General features: G+C 37.8%; 2 protein-coding genes across 3 annotated transcripts in view; one reads left to right on the top strand and one right to left on the bottom strand.

The window, feature by feature from the left end:
• LOC111337710 (uncharacterized) overlaps positions 1-750 on the top strand; it is a 6,846-nt gene extending 6,096 nt beyond the window's left edge. The window contains exon 5 of the mRNA XM_022944055.2: positions 6-750. Within this exon, the coding sequence (XP_022799790.2) occupies positions 6-335 (330 nt within the window). The 3' untranslated portion in view covers positions 336-750. The remainder of the gene's footprint in view (positions 1-5) is intronic.
• An 868-nt stretch (positions 751-1,618) lies between these two features.
• On the bottom strand, positions 1,619-12,773 carry LOC111337709 (GDP-mannose 4,6 dehydratase). Of its 2 annotated transcripts, none has more exons than XM_088753283.1 (14): positions 12,630-12,773; positions 9,151-9,195; positions 8,318-8,405; positions 7,745-7,806; positions 7,492-7,539; positions 7,145-7,255; positions 5,682-5,763; positions 5,374-5,478; positions 4,608-4,675; positions 4,075-4,134; positions 3,370-3,488; positions 2,751-2,847; positions 2,170-2,238; positions 1,619-1,935 (listed from the first exon to the last, which is right to left on the bottom strand). In XM_088753283.1, exons 1-14 carry the CDS (start codon positions 12,717-12,719, stop codon positions 1,873-1,875), a joined length of 1,107 nt encoding a protein of 368 aa, XP_088609409.1. In that variant the 5' UTR covers positions 12,720-12,773; the 3' UTR covers positions 1,619-1,872. The 2 variants fall into 2 exon arrangements, with proteins under 2 accessions (XP_088609409.1, XP_088609410.1); XM_088753284.1 differs by lacking the exon at positions 12,630-12,773 and adding an exon at positions 10,735-10,895.
• Positions 12,774-15,496: the final 2,723 nt, after the last annotated feature.

The raw sequence follows: 15,496 nt of genomic DNA, 5'->3' as shown, positions 1-15,496 counted from the left end.
TTCAGACTGACAGGTTAACTGACAGGCAATTTTCCAAACTGATAGAAGATATATTCACTCTTGATGAAGAGATCATAGATCTGATCCAGAGAGACACCTATGAAATCTTCCACACATTGTTAGATCCAGTTGGCAAGGGATTTCTCACACCCGATGATATCAAAGCTCTCTCCCAAAAAACATTGAAAGAAATTGTGCGGCGCTGTGAGGAACCACATGGACCTGTTGCTGGAGCTCCTGGTGATAAAGGAGCTGCTTCCAAATTAAAAATACAGACAGAAGCTGAACAAGATAAACATATTGAAAGAGAGAAAGAAGAGAGAGATGAATTATAAAGTTCACGATGTTGAGTAATATCTTTAAAACATGTCAAATAGTGGCATAATGTATAGCTTAAAAAACAGTATTGAATTAAGACAATTTAATATACTGATAAATGACACCACAAATCATGTTGGATTCTGAACATCTAAACAAAACATGAACAGCTTTTAGTTTCACTTTTTTTTATTTTAGTTCTGTGAAAGTTACACATAATAATGAGTGAGAAATTAAAATGTAGAGGGACCAGCATAAATAAGAGAACAACAAAATGCTTCCTCTTTGCTCTTCGACTAGAAAATGGTTTAATTTTTTTTACAAAACTAATTGCTGAAATTGTTCTCAATTCCAAGGCCAACTCCACTCCAATACGAGAGCAATATTAGATTTTATACCACTCCAATACAAGTGCAGCATTAGAGTTTGTACGGGACGTGGCCTTAAATAGTGCATTCAACAATACAATTTTCAGGCTACAATTTGAAGGCTTCCAAGTAGGAATGGTCCATACATTTTCATCAAGAAAATAAATACTTTAAAACAGAATCCATGTCTTATAATATCTTCCTACAACTTCCAACTCGTCAAAATATAATCAATAAACTGTACTTAAGAATTTTCTTGCAAATAACCACTTAGTAGACTTGTACACGTACAGATGTGCACAAGGGAGGAACAGTTTGAAGAATTCTGATGACATTGACATTGGGTTACTCTTTTCCCTTGAATAAAATATATCTTATTAGACGTTTTGTTGTGTAGGCAAGGGAAAGAGAAAGCAAGAGAGGCCACTGGAGCACTTCAAAGACTGCATCAAGGCCAACATTGCCTACACTGGCATCACAACAAAGCAGCTTGAGGAGTGTACACAGGATCGCACTGGATGGTGTGCATTGACGCGCGAAGCAACAAAAGCCTTCGAAGCACACCGGCGAGCCAACGTCACTGAGGCTCGCGCTAAAAGGAAGGCAGCAGCAGAGACACCCAATCCTCCTGGCCAGTTTCCCTGCTCCCACTGTGGACGTGTTTGCCGTTCCTGCCTTGGACTCCTCAGTCATCAACAAACCCACCCACGCACATAGACGCCATCATCGAGACTGATGGACCACCAACATCGTTGAGTATTTTTACGGGTTGTGCCGTATTTTGATGATCCCGTAAGGTGAGTCAAAATACAAACAACAAGTAGAAATACTCAGCAATACTACACAACAAAACGTCTAATAAAGAGATTTATTATCCAACACACCAAATTGTTATTTCAATGTACGCAAATTTCGTGGATATTTCTAGAGTACAAATATCGCATGATATTTTTACTCATCTCATGCGTTATTTGTACTCTAGAAGCATAGTTGGATAATAATTGCAAATACTACAGCTGGGTGGGGGTGCATGAAATTTAAAAATTGAAGAAACTGGAAACAAGTCATCCTGCCAGAACTTCATCTATGCTTTTAGTTTCCCTCAATGAAGTGGCTAATCATGTGAAAATGTCTTCACTGTGCATTCATCCAATGAACTTAAAATTGGACTATTATCTTGGTAGAGTTAAGCTAATGGGTTTCTCTTCATCAGTGCTATGTCTTCCTGCACCATTTCTTTGACCAGTTCCTGAAAAAAGGTCACAAAATCAATGTGAGTTTCTTGAATTTCAAACTTGAGCAAGCCACATACTGTACCTAGAGGAGGGGAAACGTGAGATATTCAAAGCAGAAACTTCATGGTAACTTTGTTACATTGAAAATTTAAGACGACTACGTCCCACCACAAAATGAAATAGAGATTGACCACCATGCGTATACATTTCAATATGAACACATTTGAATACAGATAATCTACACGTACCTCAAAAGACACTTTAGGTTCCCAGCCAAGGAGTTTCTTTGATTTCTCAAATGATCCTTGAAGGTATTCCTGGAAAATGTAAAGATTTGCATCAATTTTAAAACATATTTTGAAATTTGTACAAACATATGATGCCTGACTTGGTGATAACAAATTCCAATCCCATTTCCCCAAACTACCAAGCCTTTGTGGATGCTGACCAGCACAAAGACCCTTAGGATCAGTTATTTAAATGAATCCAAATCTTCATTTTTATGCAATCAGTGGGCCCCAGGTTTTCTCTAATAAAAGGTTGATTTGATAAAAATTAATGTCCTTTCACTGTTAGGTTTTGGCCCCCTCAACGCTGTTCATAACAATAAAATTAATGTTTAAATAAAAGGTGCTGCTAATTTGAAAACTCTTTAGAGCACGGTTACACAATAGCTAAACTTGAATTAAATAACTGGCTCCTTAATGTCCACATTAAAAGACCAGCCTGTCAGCTCTCAGGAGAACAAATCATGCAAAATATTGATGAGTTCATGATATTCCTCGAACTCATCAATCTTCATGCAGTATAATCAAAGAATGTAACTCACCACTTCTGTAGGTCTGTAAAACTTTGGATTCACTCTTACAAGAACCTTCCTGCTGTCTTTGTCCAAACCAATTTCTTTATCACCATCTCCTTCCCACCTGCAAGACAGTACACCTTTCATTTGAGGGCAATTCTTCCCTAAACTGGATCTACCACTGACAGTAGAACATCATCTACACCTACACCTGTACCCCACTAACCACCTCATTACAACCACTTTTTGTTCACTTAGTGCTTAAAAACTGACAGTCTGTTTTTAAGGAGTGCTTTTATCTGCTTTTGACCAGCCACTTGGGGCTTACAGTTACATTAAAAGGCAGATTCCCATTTCATTGCCTATTGCAGCTGGTAGCAATCTCAAATCACTCCAAGTCTACATTTTTAAGTTGTGAGAACACTGCATGTATTTCTGACCTGTACATGTAAGCAAGTTTGCTCTATGGCTGAATTTTTTGCCATTTTCTCTGGTCCAGTTGAGCCAAATCTGTTGGCAGTCTAACTTTCTTGCACCTAGTTTTATCTAAAGCACCAAACTTTGTTCTCTATCTAGAGGAATTGCCTAAAATTTATCTTGCACATGAATTAATTAATAGAAAATAAAATGCCACATGAAGACCTACATAATGGTTATGCCAACTTCTTGAAAAGCTGCTTCAACAAATTCTCTGACACTATGGACTTTGTTAGTTGCTATTACAAAGTCTTCTGGTTTATCATGTTGCAAAATAAGCCACATAGCCTACGATAAAAGTAAAGGTTAACAGTATTAATTTTACTGAATGGCTATCGCCGCAAAGTTTCTTCACTCAGCAAAGTGTGTGTTCTGTTTTCCAAAGATGGGATGCAAAGCCAGACTGAAAAAGGATACTGGAACCAACATTTGATCAGTGAAACAAAATTTAATGAGTAAGTGAAGGGGGAAGGAAGAGAGGTGGCAGAGAAGGAAAGGTTTAAGAGCAGGTGCTTGTGATGGAAGTTGCTGTGGGAAGGGAATGCTGTGGCTCTGTCATCCTAGCTACAGTGCATTGATTGGTTGATTCTACAATGTAGGTGTTTCACTGTTACAGCTGGATAGAAAAGTGACCAGACATGTACAATTATACTACTAACAATACTATGTTTCATAAGGGTACATTTCTTTCATATGTTATCCGGTCTTCAATCTATCAATTAATTTATCAAAGACCAGAGAGCTTACCCTACTGATGGCAATTCCCCCCCCCCCCTTCCCCCCATCACTCCCTAATCACTGTTGTCAGTATGTCACAGTGGCCTTTATGGAACATACATGTATAAGGTCATCAAAAAATTAATCCATACTTTACCTCAACATAATCTCTGGCGTGCCCCCAATCTCTTTTAGAATCCAAATTTCCAAGTTGAAGCTGGAATATAAATAACAAACAACATGAGAAATATACTTTATGTATTTAATTAGTCATTAAAAGTAATAATAATAATAATAATAATAATAAAGAGTATTTCTATAGTGCACAACTCCAATAAATTGCCCATGGCACTTTACAACTGATAAAAAATTATAAGCAAACTACATTTACTGACATTCACTAACAAACATTTTAAAAAGATAAGTTTTCAAAACGCTTTTGAAAATGTCAACAGAAGAACTACGTATTGAAAGAGGCAAAGAGTTCCACAATCTAGGAGCACATACTGCAAACAATCGATCACCATAAGTTCGCATTTTTGAAGATGGCGGTACAAGGTCGCCATTACTAACAGATCGCAAAGAATACGAGCTCTTACGATAAAAAGTATAGATGATTACATCAATTATCAATAGCTATTCCCACAGTGAACAAACACCCTTCTGAAAAGTAAGTTCTAGTCCTTTTACCTCATCCTGTAGTCCTAAATGGATTTTTGCGACTGCTCTTGTTATCTTCCTTGTTACAAATGTCTCACCTTGGTTACAAATCACAGCATTAACACCTCACTAACCTGTACTTAAGCATGATTGGTAAAAGTTAAGTCTGTTTATGAACCAAGTGGCCCATCAGACCAGCACTTAACTCCAGTTTTTGTCACCTGAAGTAACTGGGAGTATTTCTACTTCCCCCTGAATGGGATGTGAGACAATCGCAGGGTTACCCCTTAAAGTATCTTGCCTAGGAACACAACACAATGTCCCCAGCTAGGGCTCGAACACGGACCACTTGATGCAGAGTCAAGCACAGTAACCATGAGTCCATCACCCCTCCAACCACTTATACAAAGTCAGGTTTGTAATATTTTGATTTTTGTTTTGTTAAGTCATTTATCAACTATATCAAGTCTATGACTTGTCATAAAATAACAAAGAAACTTTGAGTGCCCTGACTGGCCAAAAACCAAAGTATGCTTATTGCACCAATAAACCCATAGAAAATTAAAGTTTTTATTTTATCAAAAGCAATAGACTGCACTTTCCATTTGTCTACCAGACAGTGTAATAACTTACTTAGGAGAAAACTCACTCGAAAAGTTTGTAAATCACCAGCAAGAGGCTACCAATCATGAATTACAAATTTTTCTTGTTTTTCAACATCCAACATCCCACGTGGATTATTATGCCCCTAAACCAATAGTCTATTGCTAAATAGGTATTACTAATTAATCTGTACCTCTGCGTGGACTTTCATGATTGAATAGGATTCCATTGGTGGCAAACATGTTGTAAGCCTCTCTATAATTTACCACTATCCAGAAGGCATACACTTTTGCTGCACCTAAAGATTAGAGAAGATTCAGACAAAATTATGGGGGTGAAATTAGTGTTTAATTTCGATAAAAGAATTGCAGAATAAGTTTGCTGAATTGCCACATGCCACTAATCTGACAACTAGACCTCAACAGATAAATTATTATTAACATTTAGAGTATGCAGTCTGCTTACAAACAAAAAAAATAAATAACATCTTAAAATCTTTACCATATGGTGACCTGGGGTAAAATGGAGTTTTCTCGGTCTGTGGAATTTCTTGAACTTTTCCAAACATTTCACTTGTAGAAGCCTATAAGATAATATAATCAAACCAAATTAGTTCATTCAAAGCTAAGGACAATTCCAAGAAAAGAAAAAAAATTAAAATTTATGTAAACTCCGTGAAATTCTAACCTTTACAACATAACCCTTTAATTCCAAAGATCTGATGGTTAATTCTCCCCTCTGGTGGCTAGACATTATTATTATTTTTTGGTAAATTAGTTACAAGTACTTGGTGTTAGATCAAGGCAACAACTTTTCAAGATAAGTTTGAGTATTCTCATTACCTGTTTGCTGAAGAATGTATGGATATTATAGGGAGAAGTTACATGTTAATCACTTTTGGGAGCAAAAGGATTGAAATAGTAAACTAAATTGCCCAGTCTGTTGCAAACATCACATCCATGAAACATTGTTAAAAGCATTTACCCTTAAATAAATAAATAAATAAATAATGACTTGATTAGATCGCACAATTACTGGTAGAACCAGTAGTTTTCATTGTGGTCCTCGCAAACAACTGAAACAAATAATTCAAATAGAAAATAACATTATTAAGAATCCCAACTGGCCGGAGGCAAACCAGTTGGCTATTTACAAGCATGGCCGAGGATTAGAACTCGGAGCTACCATGAAACAAATCCAGGTAGTGGTCAAGGTGGGACTTGAACCCGGGAGCGGCGGATTGCAAGTCCGACACGCTGACCACTCGGCCACACTGCCTCCGTTTATCTCCTTAGAGTGACTAACATCTAATTTCTCTTCGCTACATCATTCCTGAATCACACAACAAGGTCATGAGAATTAGGAAAATGATCACCAACTAAAGGAGCTTTTGATTGTTAAATAAATTCTCCCTGTAAGCACCTTAGGAAATCTATAGAGAACAGTATGGAGATTATGGGTGATGATGTCAGGGGGAAGTGGTTTCTTAAAAGGAGAACTAAATTTCATGTCTCTATCATTTAGCATGGGGTAATATTGTTGAAATAATTTGGATATATCAAAAAAGTTGAAATGGTAAATTGGCCACCGTAACGATTACAAAAGCTGACGTTTCGAGCGTTAGCCCTTCATCGGAGTGAATAGAGGAATTGTGGGTTGTGTGTGCTTTTAAAGGCAGAAAATGGAGCACACACAACCCACAATTCCTCTATTCGCTCCGACGAAGGGCTAATGCTCGAAACGTCAGCTTTTGTAATTGTTACGGTGGCCAATTTACCATTTCAACTTTGTTGATATATCCAAATTATTTCGTTACTCCCACCGATGCAGCCCCAAACAGTTTCTTTTGAAACTATCAGCCTTTATTCATTAATATTGTTGAGATCTGCTAATAATGCATGCTGAAGATGTGGCAAAGCTGAAGGACATACATGTAACTGCCAGAAGATCATGTTTCATTGTACCTGATAAAACCTGACGTCCTTTTCCAGTCCACAAGTTTTGATTGCATCTAATAGCCTGAGAGTTCCCACGGCATCAACATTTGCAGTGTACTCAGCTAAATCAAATGAAACCTAAAACAAAGAAATCATTAACAAGTGAAGAAGTGAAAGCCTTTCTTGTTTATGCAAACTGAAACCAGTTTTTCTACAAAATATAAAAAGCAATTAAAATTTAATGTCTCTCCTAAAAAGACACCTTTCAATTAAGATGCTGAATATTTTCCTTGCTGTAACAAGACCATGAATCACAATTACATACTTAAAACTCAATTAATACTAGGTTACTTTTTTTTTTTTCAAAGAATTACCTTCACATGGCTTTGAGCTCCTAAATTGTAAACTTCATTCGGTTTCACCTAAAGTACAAGAAAAACAATATTCATCTTTGGTCATGATTTGATAAACCGGTACACTTTTCAGAAATGTAACACAATTTGACAAACTAGCAGATAAATGTTAGGAAGTTAAAATTTCCCATTAGTCTTAAATTCATCTTTCATTCTCATACTTGTAAATGCAAAAAATATCCAGGAATATCTGAACAGATTGAAAAACTCTCACCTCACTGATAATTTTTACTAAGTTTGTACTGTCAGTAAGATCCCCATAATGTAGTTTCATGGCTTTTAAAAGAAGACACATTTATATTATCAAAAAGGGCACATAAAATATGTTTAAGAATAAAGAAAAGTAACCAATTAGGGGATCATTAGTTGATCCAATACCAAATTCTCCAAACTCACATTACAAGAATTGTATAGCAGACACTAGGGAGTTTTACTAATAAGATCTTGGAAGTGATAGGTTTAATAATAATGAAGTATTCTTAGATTAGTTCCCTTTCCTGCAACAGTAATGTTGAGTTTTAAACTTTTGCAGTAACTTGCTTTGTTGCTCTGAGATTTTGTGAAAGATGTTATCAAATAATTGTCAAAGTAGCCTGCAAGTCAGCAATCACTAGTGATGAGGCATGAGAGGTGAAGTCAACAAGATTCCATGCAACAGGAGTCTAGCCTGCTTGTTTCGCCATTTGCCTAGAATCTTGTGGGCTTTGCAGCTTGTGCCATGGTGAGAATAAGAGTCAACCTACAGGCTTAAGTTGAAGGCATATCATTGTACAACAGAAATATGTACCTCCCATTTTGTGGGATCTGATATCAGCATATAAATGAGAAATTCTCCCAGTGTTGAAAGAGCTTGATCGCCTAATGATTCCATGCACCTGGAAAACATAACTAGGGAGTTACATGTATACAGGTGGTTAATGAGAACTTTAAACTTAATTATTTAATTAAAAAACCACAGTGTGAGAAAAAAAAGAAAAAATGCCTTTAGGTAGTAAATACCAATTACCAGTAACAAGTGAATCTAGCCACAAGGTCCTTAAACAGTTTGATAATCAAAGTGACTTAAGAATTGCCACTCACACAGCATTATTAAAGATAATAACTATTAACAAAATACTTCTTATAAGTGAATAAAGGCTGGTAGTTTTGAAAGAAACTGTTTGGGGCTGTGTCGGTGGGGGTAACGAAATAATTTGGATATATCAACAAAGTTGAAATGGTAAATTGGCCACCGTAATGATTACAAAAGCTGACGTTTCGAGCGTTAGCCCTTCGTCGCTCCGACGAAGGGCTAACGCTCGAAACGTTATGGTGGCCAATTAATTGTTATGGTGGCCAATTAATCGTTAATCGTTACGGTGGCCAATTTACCATTTCAACTTTGTTGATATATCCAAATTACTTCTTATAAGGTTGATAAATCCAATCCAATTGAAATCTTGAAAAAATGTCAATAGCTCAGTTCACAACTGTCAGTTACTGATGTGCCAATTCATTACAGGCAAACTCAGGGACAAGTCCATATAAGTTTCATCATACAGTTATCAACATCTTAGGAAATACAACATGAATGCTCAAAGCCCATACATTAAACCTTATTTGATAGGATACTTTACAAACCTCATAACCTTTAGCTAGCAGAAACTCAGCAAGGTATGACCCATCCTGTCAGAAAATAACAAAAAGTCACAGGAAATTTAATGAAAACCAAGCTGATATCTCTCTACTTGGCCATCTAACCAGCCTTTATCATCAAATCAAGAATCTGTTATCCTCATCTTTGTGCATCAAAACTGGTATAGGTGTTTTGGAGCATTAAAAGTAAGTTGAGGACCAAGTGGAAAAAAAAATGACTTGATGCATAACTCCCACCCTAACCCTCACCCAATCTCTTACAACAGGACTTAAACCATATCACTTCCCCTCTACTGGAATGGAAGACCTTTGAGCTGCAGTCTGCCAAACCAAGAGCCTGTTTACAAGGTAAAAGCCTGGCATGCTGCCATCCCAAACTCTGGATTGACTGAGGTAGCTCTGAGTCCTGGTTAGGTTATTATCATGACTTCTTGTGCAAATCACTTAAATTATCTCACAGTGCCACTCTAAGTAACAGGGAATTGGACAGGACACTTCTCTGATTCTTGGTGGTGGGGGAGGGGAGATTCTCTATAAGAGACTGGCATTCCATTGGTGGGTGGGGGGGGGAGGGGGGGAGACTTAACCCTTCCACTCGTAAGATCTTATTGTTAATTCTCTTTAATGTCTGCCATACAATTCTCATAGTGTCACTTAAGAGAACTTGGCATTGGATTATGGATACAATTCTTGGAGTGATGAAACAATTATGACAAAACAATAGATAGAACTTCATTTTTCTTCTGAAGAAATCTGTTTAAAATTCGTAAATATCTGACAGATGAGGCCACCTCTAAGGTAGTACATGCTTTTATAACTACAAAGCTAGATTACTGCAACCATCTTTACTTTGGTCTGCCCAAATATCAAGTTAACAAAAGGCAGAGGGTTCAAATCTCTCCACCCTGTAACTTTGTTATTCTCTACGTCAGTCAGACTCATGGGAGGAAACTGTTGTAAATCACCAATCTAGTCTTTCTAGTACAGTTAAGTGATATAGCTTAACATACGTTATCTTCCCATTTAAATCATTACAACACGAAACGTGTTTCAGTTGCTCAAGTAAGGCCATCCTTCAAATAATTATATTTTTCCAACTTCAGTAAACCTGAATTATGTAACTAACCCAGGTTCTCATTGCAGCAGTGGCCAATATTGGCGCTACATTTTAAAAATCGAAAAACACAAATTACCGAAACACCAAGATAACTTCAACATGCAATTATTCAAATCCACCATATTATACATTCCTTTTTTCATTACCTTCAGTTCTAAATTTATAATCCTTTATATGACGTACTTGCTGGCAAAAACTAAACATGTGGTTGACGAAGATTATTCTTTATCGTTAGTTTTGTCGTAATTTGTCAGTAGTAAAATCGTCAGAAGAATATTTGAGAACAATAAGGACTCTGATTTCCCGACAGATGTTATAAAAACAATTAAGAACTTCTAACGCGTTTGAATGCCCGCTCTCGACAGGGTTTATTTTATTATACGCGCGCCATGCTCCACCGATCGATATTGTCTGGGTGTCACGGATTACGTATTTCTCTTAAATTTCCTCACCTGTCCAGTTATGCCTGTGATTAAAGCCACTCTCTTTTGGCGTTTTGCCTCTGCCATGTTCCCAAAAATCGATGAGAAAAACTCAACGCAAACTCTGGACTTTCGATACCTGTTTCTACGAGGTTTCACCGAGAGCCGGTTGCCGTGACAATCACTGCTATGGTGTGACGCCACGTAACTGTGTTTTAACCAATCAAAATATTAGGTCACAAAAACCTTACTCCATGAGCGCCTGACACCACAGGTGTCGCGATTTGAGGCCGTTTTGATGTGTTTTAGCTTGACGCCCTAAATTACCTTGCATAACAATATTTATTAAAAACTGGATCATTGGATAATGCAATTCAAGACTTTTTATTGGCTTAGCCATTATGGTATATCAGCCAATATACCATAATCTACAAATATGGTAAGCGTACGCGTCAGCTTAAAATCAAAAGGGAGCTAAAAAATCCAGTTTCTTCTTACAAAATAATAATTTCTTGAGGGCGTTTTTAATAAAACAATTATTCCACTCGCGCTTGTTGGATATGAGATGATTATAGCCAACTCGGCGCTACGCGCCTCGTTGGCTATCTATCATCTCATATCCAACGCGCGCTCGTGGAATAATTGTTAAGTATTTTATGAACGGTAATTTGGGGCGTCAAGCTAAAACACATCAAAACGGCCTCAGATCGCGGGGAGAACAACACAGACTACTCTCTACGAGGGTAAGACTTTATTTCTTTGATCATTTCACACAACTTTACATTTACGGAGCTCAAAAGGAAGTCCAACTAAACCACTATACAAACTCTTTAATTATCACTGTGAAAGAGCCTGTGACAGAGCTTGGGCCACCTGTGCTGACACCTTTTACGATACGAGGTAACGGTAAATGAGGAAGGAAATTTGTTCTAATTTGATTATTCGGCCACTATGGAAAAGGTTTTATCGGCTGATAACTTTTTCAACCCACGGTTTTGGGAACGCGCCAAAATTATTTTGCAGAATCTTCTCGCCAGTAGCGTTGTTTTCTTTTTTTAATTTTTACCGGCTAGATGCGATGTCTTTCTGACCTGATTAACTGGCAACAGAAAATTATTGTCGCCAGAAAATCAACGAAAATTTGCGCATTTTTAGGCGGTTTACCTTGTTATCAAACAAGATTGGTTAAAAGCAAAACCAATGGACCTAAACGAAAGTTCATTCTTTGTTTGATAAATATTGATATTTTTAGGGGCACTCGGGTGCTATCTCAAGCGATCCCAGACAACAAGACCCATCTAACGAATATTTTATTTTATCAAAAACAACATCTAATATGATACGCAAACGACAAAGATTGCAAAAATAAGACGCACGCGATTCAAACTTAGTTTAACCATGCCAGGAACACAGAATGTGGCCCATACGAGACCTGTGAGGGTGACAATGTCGTGAGCAGAAAAGGAAGGTTATTTAGTCTTTTCATAATGAACTTCCCGTTGGAAAAAATGTTCGATGACTGTACTGTCGAGACTTACAGAACCTTTACCTGTTCCACTCTGATTTACCGACGGTAACATAGGATGGTAATGCTTTTTTCTTTTCAACGCTACGAATACAAACATGATTTGATCCTAACACAATCTAAATTCACATCGTGGGTCCCTCGCGAGTCAGTTTGAAGAGCCTTGTTTTGAAGGCCCGTTTTATACAAAGAACTTTCACACCCCGTGAAAACCTGCGTGCTTGGATTACCCACACATTCAGTGGCAAAATTACAAGGTGAATTTCTCATGCCTATGACTTGTCCTGATGAAAATATTTTAAACGATTATTTCGCCGTTGCAATCGGTCAATATCATTTCGTAATTTAATCTTGGAAAAAATACACCGTCTCAAAGAAATGCGATATAATTATTTCTAACCTGTCCAGTAACACCTGTGATCAGTGCCACTTTAGCTTTCTTGATGGAGTCATTTGGCCTCAAACAGTTGTTTTCGCCTTGGAAAGGCATTTCCTCGTGATAGTTTAATTTTCTTATACTCCTCAGTATGTAGTCTCTCGAGCTGATACGATGAACAACAAAAGGTGTCGTTTTAATAGCCAATACTGCTTTGGGTTTATCTTATAAAAGTCCTCCAAACAGCGTCACCGTGAAACGTGACATGAGCTGAAAGAATTTGTGAATATTTTAAAGATTGCTTGTTTGTTTTTAAGGAGTCAAACCCTCCCCCAACCGACGAAGCATTTATCTATTCTTTTTATTCCCTTGTCCAAAATGGAGAAAAACTTCGAACAGTTTATCTCAGACAAAGAAAGACGAAAAAATTTGTTCAGTAGGGAGTAGATTAATAAGAAAAATCAAAAACAAAATATACAAAAAAAGCAAGAAACAAAAATCGAATCATAATAAAAACAAAAACAGAACTTGGTATTACCGCTCTCTTGTCTGGGTCGCACTTTTTACAAGAGCCTAGGCAACACTTGGAAATAAATGGTCACGCCGGGGCAGGTCAGCTCAAGTTCAAGAGGATAATCTAAGTTTGCATGCGATGCTGGTAACAAACAACACCTGAAAGCAACACATTACCACAACGGGTGACCAGACATGAACAAGGAGACTTAAAAAAAGGGCTTTTAAAGAAACAAAAAAGAGTTAATGGAAATTTTATACCAGAAAGTCTTCCTAGACAACTGTCATGACAACACTTTATTTCAAGAAATGCATACATCTCAACATTTTTCCATGTCACGCGCATTACCATAGAAAAGTTGTCAGGGTATACATGTATGGGACCGCGACCAATAATATCGCATAGGTAATGCTTTAAATCTTAAATTGAAGTAAAACAGATGGACAAGGATTATAAGTCGATCATAACCCCCCCCAGGAATTTTAAATTTTAAGATTGGTTCGTTCAAATTCTAGCCCCCCTGGGCCAAAATTGTATTCAAATGCCAACCCAAGTTCTGGATATTTTTGTAAGATCAGCAACCTCGCGACTCTCCAATCTTTGAACGGCAGTTGACTTGAAACTTAGATCTTGTAGACCTTTTCCTCTGAGCAATCAGCTCGCGAAAGTGAACTCTTAACCTAAAACTCCTTATACTTAAAAGATGAAAAAAAGGTGTATTCCGCTAAAAAGGCTCTTGACTTCCTGTTCGAATTTCCCACTCCACCAAGGTAAGGTTAGAATTTCCCACCCCGTGGGCTCGGACGACAGTCAAATTCCCGCGCGGTAGCCCGGGATGGGGATGTTGAAGCTTCGAATTGATTGGTGCATTACCATGAAGTCGCGTGTTGTAAAAAAAAAAAACCTCATTGTTTTAAAACTGGCACAATGAACTCCATGGAATTTACTATACCCCAATTCCGATGTGGCAGAATTCATCGTAAAACAAACGTCATCGCTACTAGGTTTTGGGGAGTAAGCCATAGAATTTGTTTGAACCCTGTAAAGGGGTCTATTGTTCCTCGTCAGGTTTAAGAATAGGGAGTTTAAGCAAATCACTACGGCTGGCGCTGCTACGGCTATCGTGGTTGACGAGGCTTGGGGAGAGTACGTCGCCGTAGCCCGCCAAAATTCAACTTTAAGCAACGCGAACTACAAACCTAGTACGGCTGAGAAGTGTAAAACCAATAAATTAAGCGTCTTCGCGGTAGTTTATTGCACGTCTAAAAACTCAAAATGACTTCGTTGAAAGGGACGAGGGATTCCAACGTTTGGAAAAAAAAATTGTAAGCGATCCTGTGCACAGTGAATGAATGAATTAAAATATTTGAGCTTACGTGTTGTAAAATTGCCAGTTTGGAGCTTATAAACACCAAAGCAAAGTTTCTACACGGTCCCTCATAATCCTCGTCATTCCTTGGCTTCAGCTATTTGAATTTCAAGTAGTCTTTGAGGTTTGAAAAGGAAAAGTTAGACTTTCTACCTACGCATTTCACTTTGCGTTCGCTGCGTTCTCCATGTGCACACTGCTTCGATCCTTCGACACACCCGGCGGCAAAAATAAAGGCAGATTCACTCGGTAAGGGACAGCAAGCTTGATAAATATTCCCGATAAGCTATTTTTAAAGATGTTAAGTGTATTTCAATAGTTAAAATTGCTCAGGAGAATGTAGAAAGCGAAGAAAGAAGCGAGATAAGTTCACGTACCACAGACTACGCCGAAACCTTCCCACTCTCGTAGAAGGATTTCCCGCTACGGCTGGATGGGAACCACTGACATGCGCAATGACTCGTTTCTGGACAATTTTACTTCCGGTAGCCGTAGCAACGCCAGCCGTAGCGATTTGCTTAAACTCCCTAATATGAAAAATTGGAATATTATCCCACTATCTTTGATTTCTCCTTACAATCCAAGTATCCAGCAATTTTGTTCTGGTCAGGAGGCTTCAGACCCTAAAATGATAAAATTTAACTCCTAGGGAGAAATGATATACACCCGTTGGTCAGGACACTTTGCAACTGTTGTTTGTTGTTTTACATATTCAATGGTAAAAATCTGCCCAGCCCCTCTCCTCTCATATTATATGGTCAGTGGGTGGTCTGGGATGGGGTCAGCAAGTCTCTAAGAGGGTGCCTTGTATTGACTAAGCTGAGAATGCCCAGGAGTCTGGAAATTGGCTTATTTCATTAGAGAATTCGGGTTTTCCCACAAGCCTCATAAAACTAGTTGAAAGCTCCTTAGAGCTACTTCATGATATCTCAATTTATTTAAGCAATTGGTGAGAACCTAACCCATTTACCTTCTTCTTCCAATATATGTAAAAGCACCAGACACCGC

The sequence above is a fragment of the Stylophora pistillata genome, chromosome 3, assembly GCF_964205215.1.
Source record: "Stylophora pistillata chromosome 3, jaStyPist1.2, whole genome shotgun sequence".
Lineage (NCBI taxonomy): Eukaryota > Metazoa > Cnidaria > Anthozoa > Scleractinia > Pocilloporidae > Stylophora > Stylophora pistillata.
Note: the sequence above shows the minus strand (reverse complement) of the source record. Positions and strands in the feature narration are given on the sequence as shown.